This window comes from Doryrhamphus excisus, chromosome 14 (assembly GCF_030265055.1).
Source record: "Doryrhamphus excisus isolate RoL2022-K1 chromosome 14, RoL_Dexc_1.0, whole genome shotgun sequence".
NCBI lineage: Eukaryota > Metazoa > Chordata > Actinopteri > Syngnathiformes > Syngnathidae > Doryrhamphus > Doryrhamphus excisus.
Genome location: NC_080479.1, coordinates 9304876 through 9325592, shown reverse-complemented (window position 1 = coordinate 9325592; position 20717 = coordinate 9304876). Strand labels below are relative to the sequence as shown.

The following is a 20717-nucleotide window of genomic DNA, read 5'->3' as shown; positions in this document are numbered from 1 at the left end:
GCAGATTCCGGAAGAACTAGAGGGTTATTGTGTATAACTGTTCTATAGGAGTCCACAAGTCAATGCAAAGGGACCAAATATTAGCATACTATAGGTCCCCTTGAATTAAATGCAGGTATTTCTGGTCACACTAATGGATTTTTTAACATCATCATCGCTCCCACTGCCTGAATTTCCTAATGAATGAAGTCATTAGGTCATTTCTCCATTTCTCTTTCACAAACTATCAGTCTGCAGAAACAGCCAAGTAGATGGGAAAGGCTCCAAGAGGCAAACCCGTCATGAATGAAGGTGCAAACTCTTTCAATTCACTTTTTTTCTCTCCCTAACTCCCATAGAAGGCGGTTGGGCTAACATGCATAGCACCCCCCCCCCCCCCCCCCCCCCCCACTACTCTCTCTTTCCTACTACAGCCAATTCAATTACCTCTCCATGCAAATTGGCCTGGGCCTTTCATTTCTTGGAGGCTTCCACTCCATTTCTTAAAGCCATCTCATTGGTCATCTCGGCGATTAGCCGGCTAATGCGACTGTTCGTCACGCTTTGGCGAGACGGAAAGACACAAATCAGAAAAAAAAAATAATCAAAGAACAGGAAACTGAGCTGCCGCATGAATGCAAACGTAATTAGAAAGATTCCATTTAGGCTAATATGCTAAAACGCTTCTTCCTTGTTGGGGCCTGCTGCTTGCATCATGAATCATTCAGACTTTATATGCACTTTGAGTGAAACGCTGTTGTCTTTGCTCCTGTTGTATTGTTTATCCAAGTCCCTCATGAATAAAACATACCCGAGTCATTTGTGCTGCACACTGTTGCATCATATCAATCATTTTAAACTGCTGTGGCCCTAATTTCATTCTCAGCAACGGAAACAAAGCCAAATGGATTTTCTCTCCGGGTACCCCGACGTCCTCCAATATTCCAAAAACATGCAGGGTTAATTTTGGATTCGAAATTGTCCATAGGTGTGAATGGTTGTCCAGGACATACCCCGACCCAAAGGCAGTGGATAGGTGACTTTGGACACGCCTACATTGGTTTACCGGCAAATGTGTGTTTTATGGGATTCAAGGTGCTATTGTGTCCAACAGAATGCATATTATAGTGCAGGAAACATGGTGTTGTTCACTGTAGCCACCAGAGGGCGATATTACATCGTTACGTCGTTGGTACGACGTACTGTAATTTCAACTAATGGCCATTGGGAGGCAGCAGAGGGTCATGACACCGCCCAGAGTAGAAAATTAGCAATCTCGCACTCGCGTCACCAAACGTGATTTTTTTTAATGGAAGAAAACGCCAAATCATGCCATAAATGTTTTTTTAAGCAGTAATTTGGAAGACTTAATAATAAAAACACTTATGTGGGAGTTGATTACGTTAATTTACACATCTTTTCAAAGCCGGAAATCGTGAATATGTCTCTATATTTGACCGGAAATAGTATTGTTTTTTCGGAATACCCCTCCCAATTATTCTAGTTAAGTCTGTATAGTTACATTTTCTGCGGTATGTGAATAAGTTTTCACATTTGTTTTTATTTCAAATAATTTGCCTTAAAATACACGAAACTTTAAATAGAATAGAATGTCTATACAATAGATTGTCTACTGAAATGCAGTGATTACTACATCATACATCCCTTGAAATGCTGAAACATATATTTCCAGTCCTAAATCTGTGTGCTGTTATTTTGAAGTGCTTTATAATTACATACATTCCAGGAAACTGTTACCTTTAGTGTCACCTGGGATAAAACAGCCTCCAAAGTAAATAAACGCAGGGGGCCTGCTGTGGTGTTGGGAGCAGTGATTCGGCGCTCCCAGCCTCGCTGGCTCCCCCTGCAACAAAGGAGCAGACGGTGATTCGGACCAGGCTCTTTTGTCTAGGTCCGCATGGGGCCGTGATTAAAACAGTTCAACTCACAGGAGGGGTTTCCGCCGGCCCTCCCCTTTTCCCTTGACAGCTCCACTACCTGCAGCTCCTTCCACGCGGGGCCAGGGTGTCATTTATGGCCTCCCGTGTAGCTCAAGGCACAATATTAGAAAATATGTCAAAGTGCTGCACTTTACACAGCGTTAATACAAATGGTGATCGTCATAAAGACAGAGCTCCTGCAATGGATCTCATGGGGACGCCTCAAGCGTACAAGGTGTCAATCAACATGTTTGATGGAATGGCCGACACAGTGTGCATTTGTGAGTGCGACCCCGGCCACTATTGGCCGTGCTTGTTTTACTGTCTTACACTGTGCTAATTCACCTACCTGTCTATGGACGGTGTCACTCGTTGATTTTCAAACTGTAGTACGAGTGCCACAGATGCTAAAAAATGGTACCATAAAACTGGCTTATAAGGGACGGTGGGGTAATAAGGGACAATTTTCGGGAAAATGTTTTTTGAACGATTTTTTCAAGAATATATGTGTCTTAGAAAAAACAACAACACAAAGCAGCTTCCTGTTTAACATGAAAAGACAGAATTATATTTAAAACATTTTCCCCAAAATGGTCCCTTATTACCCCGAAAATTGTCCCTTATTACCCCTTATATCCCGGTTTTACGGTACTCAGGAACACCTTAAAAAAATTATAGTAGAAACATATACACATTACATAATAGAATAGAATTTATGAACTTTATTGTCATTGTAACAAGTAGAACGAAATTGGAAAAAGTGCCCAAAAGTCAGTGCATCATTCATATATCAACTATATTAAGAATAAACTAAACTAAACTAAACTAAACTAAACTAAACTAAACTAAACTAAACTAAACTAAACTAAACTAAACTAAACTAAAATAAAATAAAATAAAATAAAATAAAATAAAATAAAATAAAATAAAATAAAATAAAATAAAATAAAATAAAATAAAATAAAGGGCGGCACGGCGGTCAAGTGGTTAGTGCGCACAGACCTCACAGCTAGGAGATCAGGGTTCAAATCCACCCTCGGCCATCTCTGTGTGGAGTTTGCATGTTCTCCCCGTGCATGTGTGGGTTTTCTCCGGGTACTCCGGTTTCCTCCCACATTCCAAAAACATGCTAGGTTAATTGGCGACTCCAAATTGTCCATAGGTATGAATGTGAGTGTGAATGGTTGTTTGTCTATATGTGCCCTGTGATTGGCTGGCCACCAGTCCAGGGTGTACCTCGCCTCTTGCCCGAAGACAGCTGGGATAGGCTCCAGCACCCCCGCAACCCTCGTGAGGAAAAGCGGTAGAAAATGAATTAAAAAAAAAACAAATGGCAAAAGTTCAAATATGGAGTGGCCAGGGTGGCAAGACTCTTTAATAATGCTCAATAATAAGCCTTTTTAGCACAGCGAGCACTGCATTTGTATAATGATACAAAATTAGATGTATTAACCAAATATTTGCTGGAATATTAGCATTTAATCACCTGATATGTCACAATTCATCCGTGACACAACCAGCTACAGGGAGATATGTTAGTGTAATTAACACACGTGCACCAGAGCCAGCACGCCTCTCTGCTATGACGGCAGACGGAACACAGTCTGATGCTCTTTTCTAACATCACTCTGACCTGACCACATCAACAGCGCTACCGTTCCAGCAGCATATACTGCACGTCTCTAGTCCGTTCATCCTGACAAGGACACGGCATCCCATAAAACAGCTTTATAATGCGTGTGTGTAAATAAAGTGGAAGGTAAAGAAAAAAACATGATTATTGTTTCTCTCCCTTTGTGGAAAAGCTTTGGACACGGCTGGTTTAGCTTATCAGTAATGATCTTTTGACTCTTTTAGGCCTCGATCGGTGGGCCGACCTAACAGAGGTCGGGTGAAAGGTCGAGAGGGTCTCAGGGACTTGAACACACACACACAGTTTAGAAGCTTGGCCTGCTTGTCAAGGAAAGTATTCTTTGTTTACACATCAACACTGATGATGAAAATGGTGAAAACTCAATGGTCGTGTTTTGGAGGCCTTCAAAACTCAAACAACAAAAAATTCCTGAAGTCATCTTCTGTGCATTTTCCTGAATCAACTTCTCAGCGCTAAAGGTGTTTGATAGCAAAAAAAAAAAAAAGTATAAGAGAAAAAGGAAGCGGTGTAAAAGAGGAGACACTCCAAGATGAAGGGCCAGCAGAAGAAAAGGGGCAATTACTGTTCCTTTCTTATGGAAATGGTAATGAAGTGGGACATGGGGCCCGGGACAATAGGGGACCACAGGCAGGTTGAGCGTCACCGTGTAAACTGCTTCCTGTTAGGGAGCCATTTAGCCCTCACTTTTACTGACTAACAAGCCATCTCCAGGCAAAACTACAAAGAGGCGACCCCATCAAAGCTGGAGGCTGCCGCTTCGTGTCTGCGGACGAGGCGGACGAGGCTTTTCCCATGGCTGCTCGGACCAGATAACGGCACGCAGCGCCAGCCCTCGGTGGAGGGACGGTGCTCTCGGAAGCCCCTGTCCTCCCTGCATATGTCCTGTGTTTGATGTCCTATGACGGATGCTAGTTTGGGCCAATGATCTGCATGGGATTGACCTTTCTTATCGTGCATTTGGACATTTGACGTATAAAAATGAATATATATATAAAATTATATAAAAAATATATTTACCTGGGCTTCAGAAGGCTAAAAAGTACAATTAATGGAAATACAAAAGAAATGATAATAAAATACTTCAATGTCGGTTATCATGCCAATTGTAGTATAAAAACAGTTAACTAACTCGGATGCCTGTTGATTAATTTTTTAATACTACTTTTGTTGTATTCTATAAATTTATGATTGCAGTATTATATGAGACAGCCATGGAAAAATGATATAATTAATTATTCTCGTTATTCTAATGTCTAAATATGTCAAAGAAAATGTTATAAAAAATTTGTAATTAAATAACTTAATTGACATTACATTTACACTGATGCTGTACAATATATATATTTCATTCTAATTCATTTGTTATCATTTTTGTTATTTTTCTGGTTTTATTTATTTAGTTCTTTCTAATTAACTATTCTAACTGTAATAACTGTTCTCAATCATATTTATTTATTCACAATACACTCATATGTGACTTTACTCATCTGTATGCACCAGTCATTATTTGCACTATGACCCATTTACCACTGCACTAAAATTAATACATCTGCTCATGCATATGCTCCTGTGCAATACTATGTGTATATTTTGGATATCTTGTATATATCTTGTATATATCTTGTTAAATTGTCTTTTTTACTGTACTTTTATATACTTTTTTTCTTTTTAAACTTGACTACTGCACTGAAAGGAGAAGCTCTCCAATCTGGTTGTACATCTTGTATAATGACAATAAAGGCCATTCCATTCCCGTATATGGTTGGCTATGAAGGAATAGATGTATTCTTATCACACGTTGGTGTCTATTCTGTTCTATTTTAAGATGATCAATAGCACCTAACAGCAAAATGTACACAAGTGATAATTAAGACAAATGATTGGATTTTAAAATCACATCCTTGTGTATAAATGGGCACTTGGGGGACTGAACAGAAGGGGGCAGTCCACTGGCCACATTGGTGATGATGGTTGGGTGGGGGTGGGGGGGTGTTGTGGAGTGTGTGTTGGGTAAGGGGGGGCATCTATTGTCTTTTAATGAGAGCCTTTGATGTGCCCCCACTGTTTGCTGTTTGTACACCTGGGACCCTGTGCCTGCATTCAGATTGGCTGGCTTCTACTTGGAGGGGTCGAGGTGGGGAGAGGGGGGGGGGGCAGTGGGGGTTCAGTCACCATATTCCAGGTAACACTTTTCAATCAGCTGCTGCCTGGCGTGGGAAGGCAGTAAAAGCAGCCCGGCCCCCTTTGTTTACCTCCTACGGTTTACGGTGCAGTAGTGCAACCCCCCCCACCCCCCCACCCCCCAACAAACTCTAACCTCCCAAATCCTATGCCTGGCCGCCAGACTGTGCAGGCAGACACTGACTGCCTCTGAGGAGGCCCCCGAGGAGGCTAAGCTGCCTGCTGGGGCTCCTGGGCAGTGACGCTTCCTTACCAGGCTAACAGGAAATGACTCCAGCCTATCATTCTGGGAGGGAGGGGGGCTAATATTCTGACACTCAGTATGTGTTTTCGGTCTTAAGACTCACTTACCGAATGTCGTCCTGGTGCAGCAAGTACTTGGATGTTACCTAAAATAAGAGGAACATTAAAGGAAGATACGTTAATATTTCTACACGTAACACATAAACAAGAACCATGTTGACAAACTTCTGTTTTGCAAACTTACAGTTCATAACTTGACTTTACTTTCATCTCCCTTAGAATGGAAGCACTTTGACAGCTTTCAATGTACCTGCAAGAATAAGAATGTATGACGTATGGATGCCAACGTGATTGGCCGTGCCTCGCATCTCTTCTATGTCAGGGGTCTCTCGACCTTTTCCAGCGAGGGCCACGTCCTGAAAAATGATATATAGGATGCAAAGGCCACTTTAAAACTTAAAAAAAGTTTTATATACAGATAGAGCAATATAAAACTGCATGCTCTTTATCCCCCCCAATGTTTTTTTCCCTTACAAATATTATTATTATTATATATTATTATATATTATTATTAATCTCCGTAAATTATAATTTACCTCCCCAGGCTCGACACTTTTTGTAGAATTGATTGCGGCAACTTACACACACAAAAAAAATTGGTAAATTTTAAAGGCATAAAAATAAAAATAAAAATAAAAATAAAAATAAAAATAAAAATAAAAATAAAAATAAAAATAAAAATAAAAATAAAAATAAAAATAAAAATAAAAATAAAAATAAAAATAAAAATAAAAATAAAAATAAAAATAAAAATAAAAATAAAAATAAAAATAAAAATAAAAATAAAAATAAAAATAAAAATAAAAATAAAAATAAAAATAAAAATAAAAATAAAAATAAAAATAAAAATAAAAATAAAAATAAAAATAAAAATAAAAATAAAAATAAAAATAAAAATAAAAATAAAAATAAAAATAAAAATAAAAATAAAAATAAAAATAAAAATAAATCAAATTACATATTTGGTCAAATTACATAATACATTCAATAAAATTATTTTTTAAAACTATAAAAAGAAAAAGAAAAAGAAAAAGAAAAAGAAAAAGAAAAAGAAAAAGAAAAAGAAAAAGAAAAAGAAAAAGAAAAAGAAAAAGAAAAAGAAAAAAAATAAAAATAAAAATAAAAATAAAAATAAAAATAAAAATAAAAATAAAAATAAAAATAAAAATAAAAATAAAAATAAAAATAAAAATAAAAATAAAAATAAAAATAAAAATAAAAATAAAAATAAAAATAAAAATAAAAATAAAAATAAAAATAAAAATAAAAATAAAAATAAAAATAAAAATAAAAATAAAAATAAAAATAAAAATAAAAATAAAAATAAAAATAAAAATAAAAATAAAAATAAAAATAAAAATAAAAATAAAAAATAGATCAAATTACATATTTGGTCAAATTACATAATACATTCAATAAAATGATTTTTTTCAATATAGAATAAAACTAATACCATCTTAAAGTTAAATCTATTAAAAAAAAACACATCATCATCAAGATTACATGATACATTTGTCACTTTTTTAGCTGATTTTCTGCGTCATACTGCCTAATACGCTTTTCAACAGCACCCACGGCACCAAAGATGGTTCCCAGTCAGAGGCAACCCTGTCAGTCACTTCTCTTTGTCTTCATCATGGTCAAGATCAGCCAACACGCTTGAGAAGGTGATAAGCGGTGATCAAACGCAAGCAAAAAAAGGGGGGGGGGGTTCCTCCCGCGAGCTCATAGCAAGGTGCCGCTATGCTGCGTGAAGATCTCATTTTAATTGTGCATTTATAGGGAGAGGAAGTGGTGCTGGAGGAAGAGAGAGGGTGACGAGGCGGCTCTCAAGTCACACATCCTGCGACGGTGGGTAAATAATGTTCCTGGCTGCAACCTATCATTAATCCTCCTGTCTTTAACACTTACTGTTTGTCAGTGGAAAGTGGCCCTCGCTCCTTTTGATCTCCCCCACCCGGGCCATTCCAACCCACTCACATCTCACCCGCGGCTCCCTCACAGCACAGGCCGTCCCGCATCAGCCATTATATAAAAAGTCTTCCCGCCCTAAAAGTTGTGATTAATATCTGCTAATATTTGCTGATGTCTTCCCAGCACCGCCGCAGCGGACAGCGTCATGGGCCCAAAGTGTGAGCTCACCGTGGCTGCAGATATGTGTGTGTGTGTGCACACAGCTGGGGGGCTGCAGCGAGGGGATTTAACTGTGTTTTCTCACACACTGGTGTCTGCTGACTTCAGCTGCTCATATTTACATCAGGCAACAGCAACAGACGGGGATGGGGCGCAGGGGGGGGGGGGGGGGGATAACGGAGGAAACGGGCAAAAACACACCTGCAAAGTGGTGGAATAAGGTGTCCCAAATCCTACTTGGCTGCACAGGAATCATTCTTTACGCCAAAAAAGTGGTTCAGTGAGCTGAAATGAGAGGGAGTAGAACCATGTGATGAGGACGGTTATTATAACGATACACAAAATACAGTCAAATATACTCATAATGATCAAGAAAGTACAAAACGCCAACCATAATTCTTATAAACATGGGGAAAAGACGTACTAAAGCCCCCAAAATATATTGTCATCATGTGCTTTGATTGTGTTAGAGATGATAACAAGCAATGTAATGTTAAAAGATTAAAACCAAACAACACTTTCCAATATCTGCAGGTTTGCAGGTTGCAAAATGTTGCATCCAGCCATTAAATGGTATGAATCATAGTCAATATTTAATTTAAAGATACCTTTTTCTGAAAAGCTAGATTTCAAGTAGGGATGTCCGATAATTTATCAGCATAAAAATGCTGATATCGGTATCAGATGTTTTCCCGATATGAAAAAAATGCAGTATACAACACATTCCACCACATGTCACAAATATCGCTGTTGGCTGATATCGGTATCTGGAAAAAAACATAAAGGGAATGAGTTAATAATAATATTGTCATTTCACATAGTGTAGTGCCTACTAGTGAATCAATGTTGAAAGGTTTGGATGAGCTCAAATAGAATTATATTATGATATTTTGTGTTAAAGTGCATTAATAACGACTTTGTGTTAGCACTTGCAGCACGTCGTCAGTGCCGACGCTGACATGTCCTCCTCCTCAGCAGGGTCAAAAAGCTGCAAGCCTCCCATCATTAGCATCCCAAAGGTCCCGAGGGCCGCCGTGGGGCCCACCGAGATGAGGGCCGGCGGTGGATGGCGGGGGCTAATTACTGGCTCAGCTAATTCTTTTTATCCCTTTCAAAGGGGCCGGGTGATAAGAAGGGGTAAGTTTAGATTTCCTGAACTTGAAGTGGAAACGCAAAAGTGACAGACGAAGCTCGGTGGGTTCAATCCACATCAGTGTGTGTGTGTGTGTGTGTGTGTGTGTGTGCCTGGCTCCCATTCATTTCAGTCGAAGTGGTGTCAAAGTACAATAGGCTTTCTTTCAAATCAGGTAAGAAGACAATTAAAAAGAAAAACATGTAACTATGTCCTGCACTATTTATACTAAAATAGATTTAGCTCCTTAATCAATGATAAAGGAAGGTCAAAGGTCAGTAGATTTAATCCAATGCCCTACAACAAAAAAGGCTTCATATATATATTTTAAATGTACTTACTATTTTAATAATAAACTATGTCGTTTTCTTATTTGTATAATATTTTGGGCTGTGATCAAACTTTAAAAACCAAATGCAAAGTCATTATTCATAACTTTGTGAGTAAATTGTGCATTTACGGTGGTAATTACAAAAAAGAAATGATGATAAGAAAAACAGAAGACACTTTCATAGAAACTAACATTGGTGATTTAAAATAATATAATTTTCATTCATTCATTCATTTTCTACTGCTTTTTCCTCACGAGGGTTGCGGGGGTGCTGGAGCCTATTCCAGCTGCCTTTGGGCAAGAGGCGGGGTACACCCTGGACTGGTGGCCAGCCAATCACAGGGCACATATAGACAAACAACCATTCACACTCACATTCATACCTATGGACAATTTGGAGTGGCCAATTAACCTAGCATGTTTTTGGAATGTGGGAGGAAACCGGAGTACCCGGAGAAAACCCACGCATGCACGGGGAGAACATGCAAACGCCACACAGAGACGGCCCAGGGTGGAATTGAACCCTGGTCTCCTAGCTGTGAGGTCTGCGCAATAATCACTTGACCGCCGTGCCGCCCAAAATATCATTTTAAAACATAAAAATAATATAAAAGAATTTACATACAAAGTATTAGCGTTGCTCACATTGAAGTTCCGTAAAAAAAAATGTGTGATCGGCATAGGCGGATAAATGCCCTTATAAGCCAATCACACGACAATCTGACATTCGCCGTGTCATGTCGCGTTGTGCTGAACCGACAAAGGACGCACTCGGTCCTGCATTGCTGTCAAGAGAATCAACACTCGTCTGTAAGACCTCCATGGGTTCAGTTTGACAGCTGGAAATTTGCTACGCCAATCCACGCCAGCGTGTTTCATCACACACTTCTTTCCTAAAACAAACAAGCAATGCGGTTAGTGTGGAGCTCGTTTTTGTCCCCCTTTACATTTCTGGCCTCAATGTGCCCAGCCTTGTGATGGTGATGGTGATACTGTTGCAGAGGTCAAATGATATTAGCTTCAGCTGTTAGTGTTTTTTTAATTCTAACTGTTCAATTCCGATTTTATACTTTTTATATAATGACAAATGGGCACAAAATAACATAAAGATGATGGCCGCACGTGCTTGGTAAATAAAATAATTTATGTTTTAAAATGATGCCAATCATAAACAAAACAGCTCTAACAGTGATCAAAGTTGGACAAATAATAAAGGAAAAAAAACAACAAACATTTGTTTATTGTTTTTTTTTAACAACTACCGATTTACCAGTAGCCCTCGGAAATTGTCTAACGGTGGTCCTGGCCAAGATCACTCATCATAAATAGATTGAAAAGTGTACAGTTAGCCCATGTGATGGGTTGATCTCACTCATGGATGATTGGTATCGAAATTTGTCAGCATAAAACCCTGATCGGGGCATCCCTAAAAATAATATATTTGCCAAAAAATATATATATACACTAATAAAAACATAGGCAGAAAAAACAATACTAATATTAAGCATGACAACCATCATAAGCTAATATTATAATCATAAATAGATTGAAGAGTGTACAGTTAGTACATGTGATGGGTTGATCTCACTCATGGATGATTGGTATTGAAATTTGTAGGCATAAAACCCTGATCGGGGCATCCCTAAAAATAATATATTTGTCAAAAAATATATATACACTAATAAAAACATAGGCAGAAAAAAACCAATACTAATATTAAGCATGACAGAAAAAAAAAACAATGCTAATATTAGATATGACAACCATAATAAGCTAATATTATAATCATAAATAGATTGAAAGTGTACAGTTAGTCCATGTGATGGGTTGATCTCACTCATGGATGATTGGTATCGAAATTTGTCGGCATAAAACCCTGATCGGGGCATCCCTAAAAATAATATATTTGCCAAAAAATATACATACACTAATAAAAACATAGTCAGAAAAAAATACTAATATTAAGCATGACAACCATAATAAGTTAATATTATTATCATAAATAGATTGAAAAGTTAGCCCATGTGATGGGTTGATCTCACTCATGGATGATTGGTATCGAAATTTGTCGGCATAAAACCCTGATCGGGGCATCCCTAAAAATAATATATTTTCCAAAAAACTATATATACACTAATAATGCAATATACTAAGTTCTATGTGAAGTATTTCCATAATGCCTCATATTAACTCTCTAACAAGATCTCAGTGTATAGACTGGTCATATAGCTCATCTCGTTTCATATTATCTACATACTGTATTGTATATAACTCTGGGAAAAACTGTTGATTTTTGTTAATACTTGGGTCGTTTATATTGTTTATTATTCTATATTGTGTATTTTGTACTGCTTATCTGACTCTGTACTCTTGCTGCTGTGCAATACAAATTTCCCCACCGAGGGACGAATAAAGGCATATCTTAATCTTAATCTTAATAAAAACATAGGAAGAAAAAACAATAATAATATTAAGCATGACAACCATAATAAGCTAATATTATAATCATAAATAGATTGAAAAGTTAGCCCATGTGATGGGTTGATCTCACTCATGGATGATTGGTATCGAAATTTGTCGGCATAAAACCCGGATCGGGGCATCCCTAAAAAATAATATATTTGCCAAAAAATATATATACACTAATAAAAACATAGGCAGAAAAAAACAATACTAATATTAAGCATGACAACCATAATAAGCTAATATTATAATGAGTGATTGAGATCCATTGTGAGTGTTGATGTAACTATCTTTTGTGTGTCTTTTTGGGCCTGACTCATCCTCCTCCTGGCTGTGTTTACTTATTTAGGCCAACGGAGTCCTCTGGAAAATATGCATGCTTATAACAGTCTCTTTGTCAAGCACCAGACCTCTGCAATATTTCGCACCTACGTGACGCTGTGCCGCTGGTGCCAGAGCGAGGACTCCGTGGCTTTAACCCTTTAGCGTGCCGCATGGGGTGGGGGGGGGCAGCGACCCGGCTACCTTTTCACGTAAACTGCACATCTTTCTCTCTCTTTGAGGCAGACATGAGCTCAGCGTGTGTGGGACGAAGATGTTTTGCGGTGTTTAAAAAGCCTTCCGACATCCTGGGGACACCCGGTGCCATTTTTTTTTTAAATGTTCAATTTGTTTTGTGTTTGCTTGGATATTAATTTTTCCTAAAAATATTTTTGAATCGTCATCCCTGTTTCTTAAATTAAAAGTGGGACATGTTTTTTCCTCCCTTTTAACCCCACGTTCATGTCAACATACACTAATGCCATCTTGAATGTGCAGACCTCAGCTTGGAATACAGGCCTTCACTTGTTCATGCTCAGTCCACCAGATGGCGCTACTTTTTTCCTATTCAAAGCATGCAGCAAAATATCAACGTATTATTTATATTTTACAACAGTTTTTGGGAAGCGGACATTATTTGTCATTAGCTTTAAATGTGTGAGTCCATTTTCAGGGCTAAGGTGCAGGTATGTTCCCGATATGTAAAGGTCAAGGTTACAAAAGCAGCACTTTTCAGTGTCCCACCCTTTGATGACGGAGGTTGTTTTGTTGCTATGGCAACAACTGACTCACTAAGTCAACAACAAATCTTATATTTGTCGTATGAGGCAGCTTCCGCTGCGAGAGTGTATGATGAGAGTTGATACTTTCACGCTTCCTTTCCTCTAAAGCCACCAAAATAAAACACGAGCAGACGCTCATGGGGTTGGGGGTTGGGGGGTCGAAAAGGAAGACGCTGCCGCTGAATGATACGGGATGCAAAGGTGTGAGAGGACCCCTTTACATTTATGGCCTCTGTAGAAGTGGAGGAAGTGGTGTAGTAAAGCGGAGTCACGCTCCAAAGCCCTCACTCAATTCCAAGTACATGACAGTGAAATCAGAGGCGGCCCGCAGGAAGACTGCTAGATCTAACACACGACTTTGTCACCGTCAATGGGGGACCAGTGGAATACAGTGGAATACAAGAGAGCTACAAAAACACTCCTCTCTGAATTAAGCTAAAATAGAAATACATGTACAGTATGGGTGTAAATTAAGGTCTAATTTGGGACAATATCTATAGTTTTTCATTATAAACAATTTTTATTGTTGAATATGTCCCGCAACAGGGCTAATCATCACAGTAAAATGCTAATTAGTAGCTAATGTTATACTTTTTAAAAACAACATTATGTAATTTAACATGCATTGACTAATTGAAATGTGAATTTATTTGATGAGAGTTGTTTTCTAAAGTTTCAGAAACTCTAATACAGGGGTGGGCTAACTACGGCCCGGAGGCCACATGCGGCCTACCAAGCGTTTGAATCCGGCCCGCCAGTTGCTTTTTAAGTATTTAAACTTTTAACATACCAGCTGACAATATGACTTTCAAGTCGGATGCCTTATTCAGTAAAAAACAAAAACAAAGCAAAACTGTAAAATTAAATTTCGTAGTTTGATGTAGTGGGCTGCACGGCGGTCGAGTGGTTAGCGTGCAAACCTCACAGCTAGGAGACCTGAGTTCAATCCCACATCTTTGTGTGGAGTTTGCATGTTCTCCCCGTGCATGCGTGGGTTTTCTCCGGGTACTCCGGTTTCCTCCCACTGGACTCCAAATTGTCCATAGGTATGAATGTGAGTGTGAATGGTTGTTTGTCTATATGTGCCCTGTGATTGGCTGGCCACCAGTCCAGGGTGTACCCCGCCTCTCGCTCGAAAACAGCTGGGATAGGCTCCAGCACTCCCACAACCCTTGTGAGGATAAACGGTAGAAAATGAATGAATGAATGATTTTGATGTGGTGTGATGTTTAAAGTGCTCCTGAAAAAGGGAAATTAGAACATACAGTTGATAGTATAACACTTAAAACTAGACAAATAATTCAAGGTGGACTGTTACAATTATAAGCGTAAAATCGTGTGTGTTAAATATATGTTCTGGTCCCCTGCACAATTTTGTTAACCCCATGCGGCTCTAATATATTTAATGTAGTATGATCACCAGTAAAATATATGTTAGATTACATAGACTACCGATGTATTTAATGTATTGTATTTTAAAAGCATTGGCATTATTAAATATCTACAGTAAAGAATTTGAGATATTATGAACTGAAAAAAAGCTGGAGCAGCGACACTAATTTAAGAGCGGTATCAATTACTTTTATAGTCAGTATAGTTACTCTAGACCCCATTCACTGTGCAATATCTGATCAACCTCCATGTGCAATATTAAGGGCTCTAAATGCAATATACTAAGTTCTATGCGAAGTATTTCCATAATGCCTCATATTAACTCTCTAACAAGACCTCAGTGTATAGACTGGTTATATATCTCATCTCATTTCATATTATCTACATACTGTATTGTATATAACTCTTGGAAAAACTGTTGATTTTGTTAATACTTGGGTTGTTTATATTGTTTATTTTTCTATATTGTGTATTTTGTACTGCTTAACTGACTCTGTACTCTTGCTGCTGTGCAATACAAATTTCCCCACTGAGGGACGAATAAAGGCATATCTTAATCTGAAATATACTTTCTTAAACATTGTTTGAGGTTCCTAAAATAGTACAATGAAGTCTCCCCGTGCTGCTGCCGCTGATTTGTAATATTTAAGGCAGGGAGGCCGCACAGGCCCATTATGCAAATGGTGGCATCACTTGCAGGCCATCCACACTTTGGCACAGGACAGGAACACAGGCAGGCTCTGCACTAATGGCCCCATGCTCAGTAAACATGTCCCTCTCTCACATGTGGATTTGGGACAACAAAAGATTAGCACTATTTGCAAATATACAACTGAGTTCAAAGGCATCGCTCTCTTTAGCTGGCTTCCCCTTCTTTTGTCTCCCATGTGTCCGCCATCACTGTTACACCCACACTGGAGATTTTTTTTTAAACTAAACCTCAAATCCCAAACTGTTTTTTTAGGTGATAAACTGATAGTTTGTTAATGAAGTTTGGTAGGAGAAAATACTAATATCAACGTGTTGATATGAATAAGAGAGGTCGTCTGGGAGTTTGGGGGCGTGTTTTATGACGGTTGGAGGCGAGGTGTGCGTAAAACCACGCCCCCCGCAACCGCATGAGGTCCCTGGGGGCCCTTAAATCATGAGGCCTCGGGGTTGCAGCAGTCAGTAAGCATCCTCACAAGTCAAGTGAGCGTCGACACCCGGGTTCTATCAGTGTGTTTGTGTGTGTGTGTGCGTGTGCGTGTGTACCTTTGCTGTGGAAATATGACCTCCTCCAACCCGGACCAGCGCCTGGAGCACCTCCTGAGCGCCGTGGAGAGCGAGTTCCAGAAGGGCAGCGAGAAGGGAGACGCGTCCGAAAGGGATATTAAACTGACGCTGGAGGACGCCGACCTGTGGAACAAGTTTAAAGAGTTGACCAACGAGATGATTGTCACCAAAACGGGAAGGTAGGCCGTTTTGCGCATTTTACGCGCAGTTTACGCACGGTTATTAATAATGTAAAACAGGACTTAGAGAACTAAGATTATATACTTATGAATAAAAATGACTTTTTTTTAGTGTACAAACACACTCTGATGTTACCTTTCGTTTCCACAGGAGGATGTTCCCGGTGCTCAGGGCGAGCGTCAGCGGCCTGGACCCCAACGCCATGTACTCGGTGCTGCTGGATTTTGTGGCCGCGGACAACAACCGGTGGAAGTACGTGAACGGGGAGTGGGTGCCGGGTGGCAAACCAGAGCCGCAGAGCCCCAGCTGCGTGTACATCCACCCGGACTCGCCCAACTTCGGTGCGCATTGGATGAAAGCTCCCGTGTCCTTCAGCAAAGTCAAACTGTCAAACAAACTCAACGGTGGGGGACAGGTAAGGAGTGTTTTTTTAAATATCAGGACTTTACAAATGCTTTGTAGTTAAAGGGTGTTCAAAGTGTGGCCCACAAGGGACCAGGCAATTTTTAAAAATTCAAGTACTGCAAAAAAAAAAGTGTAAACAACTATTGATGCTAATAACCTTAATAATAATATGCTTTGTCACCTCTACAACACACTTTTCTTTAAATAAATATAACTTTTCTACTTTACAATATTAAAAACATCAAAGTAGTCCCCGCATTTAGATTTTTTTAAGGCTTGGTCACCCCTCACTTGCATTTCTTCCCCCTAGATTATGCTCAACTCCCTCCACAAATATGAGCCGAGAATACACATCGTGAAGGTGGGCGGTATCCAGAAGATGATCAGCAGCCAGTCTTTCCCGGAAACACAGTTCATTGCCGTCACCGCTTACCAGAATGAAGAGGTAAGTACAGGAGCCTTTAGGACGCCACTTCTTTAATGTGTCATGAATTGACAATAAACGTCAAATCTCCTTATTTTTGTGACAGATCACAGCCTTGAAGATAAAGCACAATCCTTTCGCTAAAGCCTTCCTGGACGCTAAAGAAAGGTAGGACTTGTGTGTCCTTCAGGCTATGAAAAGCCGGTATAGTACATGACTCCGAGTTCTAATTTTTTTTGTATTTCAGGAGTGATCACAAAGAAGTGCCTGATCACAGCGTGGACAGTCAACAGTCTGGCTACTCCCAACGTAAGCATCCCTAAAATTCACACACAAAAAAAGCAAACTTCTGAGTTTTAACGGCTGCGTGTTTCTGCTGACAGTTGGCGGTTGGTTCCTCCCGGGCCAGAGCCCCATCTGCCCCAGCAGCAGCCCCCCGCAGTTCAGCGGTACAGCGGCCCACTCCTCGGGTTCGTACTGCGAGCGCTACTCCAGCCTAAGGAGCCACCGGGCCACCCCGTACCCCAGCCACTACCCCCACCGCACCTCCAGCACGAGTAAGACCAACAAACCCTGAACTGCTTCATTTTGGGGTGGAATTCCGTTTCATTGTGGGTATCATTCTTGCAGATAACTATATGGATAACACCTCGGGCACCCTGGCGCCCACCCATGACGGCTGGTCTGCCCTCCAGATCCCAAACTCCACCGGCATGGGCACCCTGTCGCACACCACCAACTCCACATCCAACTCAAGGTGAGCCTCAAAGCTACGACAAAGGCAGAACAATCCAAAATAAGACAATCAACCACTACTGCTTCTTTTTCCGGTTTTCCAGTCAGTACCCCAGCCTTTGGTCCGTGGCCGGAACCACCCTCACCCCATCAGGCTCGGCCTCCGGCTCCATCCCCGGCGGCCTGACCTCCCAGTTCCTGAGGGGCTCCTCCTACACCGGGCTGACTTCCTCTCTGCCCGTCTCCTCGCCATCCTCCATGTATGACCCCAGCCTGAGCGAGGTCGGAGTCGGGGACGCTCAGTTCGAGAGCTCCATCGCCAGGTTGACCGCCTCCTGGGCGCCCGTGGCTCAGAGCTACTGAGAAGCAGACAGCAGAAGAAGAAGAGTTTGGACATAAAGAATGAAAGACAATCCATCTCACTCGTCTTTGCTCCTAGCATCCTAATGTTTGGACCATTGTCACACATCCTGCTGACATTTTGTTTGTGCTAACATCCAAGTGTATATCTTTGTAAATAGAATAAATTAACGTGCCGTAATGCTTCTTATAAATGTGCCTATTCTGACGTGGTTACATTCAGACTATGAGATTCAAGTGCCTTCTTCCACAAACTCATGTACATACATATATATTTGTATTTGAACTCACTTGTTATTTATGTCATTTAATAATAAATGTAAAAAAAAATGTTTGCTCAAATACGCTCAGCGTCATGATCATTTGTTTCCGGGAGGTTAAAAGTCAACACCAACATTAAGGGCTACAAATATGCTGCATGTGCCGTCTTGAAATGACCACTTCCACACTGCCACACTAAGTGAATTTGGGTTTCTTCTATGACATGTAAGCAAGACACACACTGAGCAACATATTAGGATACCCCTAACGCTGACACCCTTTTGTGACAGTCTGCGTCGTGGTGCGACATGCGGCCCGACACATTCAGTCCCAAATCAAACGCAAGATGTGCAACCAGGACGCACACTCATGGCACTCAAATGCTGCTTTTTGATGAAGGAAAAAAAGATCTAAAGCACTTTGTTTGTTACTATCCATCCATTTTCTATACCCCTTATCCTCATGAGGGCCGTGGGCATGCTGGAGCCTAACCCAGCTATGCACATTCTATTTTAACATCTCCGGAGAACGAGAGGATTACTGCGTACGCACCAGTACCCAGCCTTCTTGGGGTCCAACAAAGGGGTGCTGGAGAGCATCCCCACTGGTGACTCAGTGGTTATACTGGGAGACTTCAATGCCCATGTTGGAAATGACAGAGTGACCTGGAGGGACGTGATACGGAGGAACACCCTCACCGTGTTAAAGTGTTATGTTATTGGACTTCTGCGGTAACCACAGCCTGTTCATAACAAACACCATGTTCAAACATCGGAATGTCCTAGGCGTATCATCAGACTGCATGTTTGCATGTTTGGGTGACACAGGTGAAGAGAGGGGCTGAGGTGACAGATGACCACCACCTGCTGATGAGTCAGGCTTAGATGGCGAGGTAATATGGCGCTGGGAACGTATGACGGAGTCTCCCGTTTGTTGAGTCTTGAAGTTGTAGTAGCTCCGGCAGCGCTTCGCCATGCATCCTGGGTGAGGACGAGTCCAAATGGGCCGTATTCCCAGCCTCCAATGCTGAGGCGCACGATCGAAGCTGTGGCTGCAAGGTGGGTCGGTGGTAGTCGTGGCGGGGGGCCTGAAGAAGAAGCTGAAAAAGGCGTTGTGGGACTCCTGAAGCAGCTGCCAGGCATTGGAAGGCCAAGCGGCACCACTTTGAACCCTAGTAGATATCCTTCAGGTGTTTATGACTGGATAATGCATGAGTACCTTGAAAGTTGCATTAGATCGTGTACGAGCACCTGTAATGTTATGGAGTGTGTAACTAAATGAGTACCTGAAGAAGACTGGTTGGGCCGTGCATATGCATGACGTCACTCGTGCGATGTGAGTGTCATGGGCTCAGGCACAGAGGCGGGGGTCCCGGGCAGCAGCAGTGATGGAGTGGTCCTCACCCAGGTGCAAATGAAGGCTGGAGGGTCACGGGGCCACAGGCAAACAGTAGTGAAGCAGCAATGTGACCTGCAGCTGCCTAGGGGCCCCAAACAGAGCAAAACATAGCAGAGCAAAGGTCCACTCATGAAACCACGTCTTCTTTCCACTTTAACAGCCATTTTGGGATTTTTTTTGTCAAATACCATGAATGTACAATCATGTATTTATGCAGGAACTGTGGAAGGAAACAGAAATCAAGAGTTAGAAAACGTCAACAAATGTTTCAAATTTTACCGTTCCTTTAATAACAATCATAAATAACAGTGACTTAGCCCCCTACTACAGTTACATATGCTATTATGTAACATTCATAAAATGACGAGGTGATTGTGTGTGGGTGGCGTTGCAAAATAGGAACTAAAAAATGGGAAATTGGAGTGATTTTAACAAGAAAAAAATTGTAAATGTATAAAATTTATTTTGCCGTTGTTGGGAAATTAAATGCTGGAATAAACCTTCTTGCGGCATAATCTGGTGACTAGAGTATAATATAAATTTATTCCATTAAAAAATGAAAAGTTATATTGCTTAAGCTGATTGTTGCTTAAGCCGTCCAACAAAAACATTATTCTCCACATTGTGGCCGTTTGTTTTTCCATAAACGAGTTTTATTGTATTTTAAGATTAAAAAGTACACGTTTGAACATATGTGTTTTTTGAATAAAATAAAACATAATCTTTATTTGTTTTTTTTCCATGCAAAACACAAAGAAATCTAGTTTAATTTAAAGAAAAACATGTTTGAACATGTTTTTCTGGGGCAGCAAAACACAATTTCTTCATTTTTATCATGTTTAAATATTTTTTTCCAAAATATATGTTTTTTTGTTGAACAATGAGTATGTATTAAGTGTCAATTTGCAAACATTTGCAGCTAAATCCCATCGGAATGAAAGCCAATATGTTGGCATCCTTAATGCTAACTGCTAACTGTGTTGACATTGGTCACCAAATCATTGCTCATAGTTTGATCGACTGTTTCTTGAAATAATTAGCCAAGAAAGCACCTGCCTGATAATGACA

General features: G+C 40.2%; 2 protein-coding genes across 2 annotated transcripts in view; one reads left to right on the top strand and one right to left on the bottom strand.

Moving 5' to 3' along the window:
* The window catches only part of nudc (nudC nuclear distribution protein), a 41980-nt gene that overhangs the window by 15869 nt on the left and 5394 nt on the right, over window positions 1-20717 (bottom strand). The window lies entirely within an intron of this gene.
* On the top strand, window positions 15881-18237 carry tbxta (T-box transcription factor Ta). Its single transcript, XM_058047218.1, has 8 exons — window positions 15881-16065; window positions 16217-16481; window positions 16782-16916; window positions 17002-17063; window positions 17143-17204; window positions 17279-17452; window positions 17526-17652; window positions 17735-18237. Exons 1-8 carry the CDS (start codon window positions 15881-15883, stop codon window positions 17991-17993), a joined length of 1269 nt encoding a protein of 422 aa, XP_057903201.1. The 3' UTR covers window positions 17994-18237.